Source organism: Ipomoea nil, unplaced genomic scaffold (genome assembly GCF_001879475.1).
Source record: "Ipomoea nil cultivar Tokyo-kokei standard unplaced genomic scaffold, Asagao_1.1 scaffold2360, whole genome shotgun sequence".
NCBI classification, from domain to species: Eukaryota; Viridiplantae; Streptophyta; class Magnoliopsida; order Solanales; family Convolvulaceae; genus Ipomoea; species Ipomoea nil.
The window spans coordinates 589,698-591,964 of NW_017618788.1; the positions used below are offsets into that span (position 1 = coordinate 589,698).

Sequence of the window (2,267 nt, forward strand, 5' to 3'; positions counted from 1 at the left end):
GAGTCTTCATATAGTAAACCACACATGGCACACATCGGATCCACCTCTACTCTCTTTATAAGCAAGTTTCTAGTAGTGGGAAGGATATCTCTAATAGCTCTCCATAGAAAGGTTTCCATTTGGGGGATTTTCAGTTTCCATAAGGCAAGCCATTTATCAAAAGTCCCATTATTTTCCTCATAATTTCCAATAAATCACCTATAGCCACTTTTAACTGAATAACTTCTTTTGGGTCTCCATACCAATACCAAGTGTCTTCATAATCTGGGGATACAGGTATTTTCGTAATGCGAGACACATCAGCCAGTTCAAATTAATCAGTTAAAATAGAATAGTCCCATGAGCATGTATCCTGGTCAATTAATCCCACAACTCTGGCATCAGTCAGTTGTGGAGGCATCTCAGTCTGTATCATAGGTTCCTGTTCATCCTGCATCCAGGGATGAGCCCATATAAGTGTAGTCTCTCCATCCCCGATTCTTCGTCTGACCCCACTACAGATTAAACACTTAGCTGCCATGATACTCCGCCAACAAAAACTGGAATTATTCCCTAGGTTTGCTTCATAAAATGACCCCTTAGGATAGTATCTTGCTTTATAGACACGAGCCACTAAAGATTCTGGTTTAAAAAGCATCTGCCATGCCTGTTTACCCAACATAGCTAGGTTAAAGGCACGAAGATCCTTGAAACCCAAACCACCATATTTTTTTCGGGATGCATAACCTATCCCATACTTTCCAGTGTATTCCACCATCCGTTCCTGAACCCCACAAGTATCGATTCATAGTCCGTTCAATTGGTGTGCAAACAGATACAGGTAGCAAAAAAACGCCCATTGTGAAGGTAGGCATAGCTTGTGCTACACTTTTCAACGGAATTTCCTTACTAGCATGTGAAAGTAGTTTCTTGTTCCAGGAACCTATTCTCTGCCTGATTTTATCCTCAATATATGAGAAGGCTGCTTCCATATTTCTTCCTATGAAAGATGGAAGTTCCAAATATTTTCCAAAATTAGGAGCCTGGAGAACCCCTAGATCTGTGCCACTTCATCCCTGTCCTGGTATCCTGTGTTTTTACTGTAGGAAATACTAGACTTGTGATAGTTCACCACCTGTCCAATAAATCCTCATACACAGTCAAACAGTTCTTAATCTCAGTAGCCTCCTGCGAGTTGTCCTTAAAGAATAATAGGCTATCATCTGCAAAAAATAAATGGAAAATAGGGGGAGCACCCCTAGCCACTCTACAACCATGGATGACGCCACTAGCTTGTGCCTGTTGTAATAATAACGACAGCCCTTCTGCACAGATAATAAACAGATATGGGGACATCGGATCACCCTGGCGCAGGCCACGGGTTGGCGCCACTCAGCTACTGCGGGAGCCATTTATCAAGAAGCTATACGAAATAGTTGTCACACATAGCATAACAAATTCTACCCATCTGTGATCAAAACCCAGTGCCACCAACATATTACGCAGAAACAACCATTCTATACGGTCATACGCTTTAGCCATATCCAGTTTGAGAGCACCCCAACTAACAGCCCCACACTGTTTTCTATTCAAAAAATGACCAACCTCTGCCGCTATCAGGATATTATCTGTAATTAATCTATCAGGTATAAAGGCACTCTGTGAGTCAGATATGATTTCTCCCATGAGTGGCTTTCATCCTGTTAGACATCATCTTTTCCATAATTCTATAAACCACATTACTCAAGGCAATAGGCCTAAGTGATATCAGATACTAACTTAGGGGTATTTTTCTTAGGAATCAAAACAACATCCGTATCATTTAAACCAGGGGGAAGGAACGAGAATTCAATGAATCCACTACAAACTTCGAAACATCCACACCCACCACATCCCAAAAATGTTGATAGAACCACGCGTTCATCCCATCAGGCACAGGCGCTTTATCAGGGAACATTGAAAGAAGTACTGCCTTAACCTTTTCTGCCACAAAAGGGCGTAGCAGGGTCTCATTATGTGTATGTGTTACCCGTGGGGAAACTTTTTCAAAGAAAGCAACCCCATTGTCTGGGTTGGCGGTGCTAAAAATATTCTCAAAGTATCCCAGAATAACATTCGTCATAGCATCCCCTTCCACCCAATCCCCATGATCATTCATAAGTTTAGATAGAGTATTCTTTTGCTTTTTAAAATGCTATTTATCCTCCTTCTCCTATATAAGCATGGTTGAGAAACACAATTTTGAGACAAGATTCCTACATTTTTAGTTATCAAATCTCTGCACAACC

The 2,267-nt window shown here is 41.2% G+C and overlaps 1 protein-coding gene across 1 annotated transcript; it reads right to left on the bottom strand.

Moving 5' to 3' along the window:
* Nucleotides 1–313: 313 nt before the first annotated feature.
* Nucleotides 314–971, bottom strand: LOC109152034 (uncharacterized mitochondrial protein AtMg00310-like). The gene is made up of 2 exons (XM_019299617.1): nucleotides 738–971; nucleotides 314–646 (listed from the first exon to the last, which is right to left on the bottom strand). The coding sequence occupies exons 1-2, from the start codon at nucleotides 969–971 to the stop codon at nucleotides 314–316; spliced, it is 567 nt and encodes a 188-aa protein (XP_019155162.1).
* Between the last annotated feature and the right edge of the window lie 1,296 nt (nucleotides 972–2,267).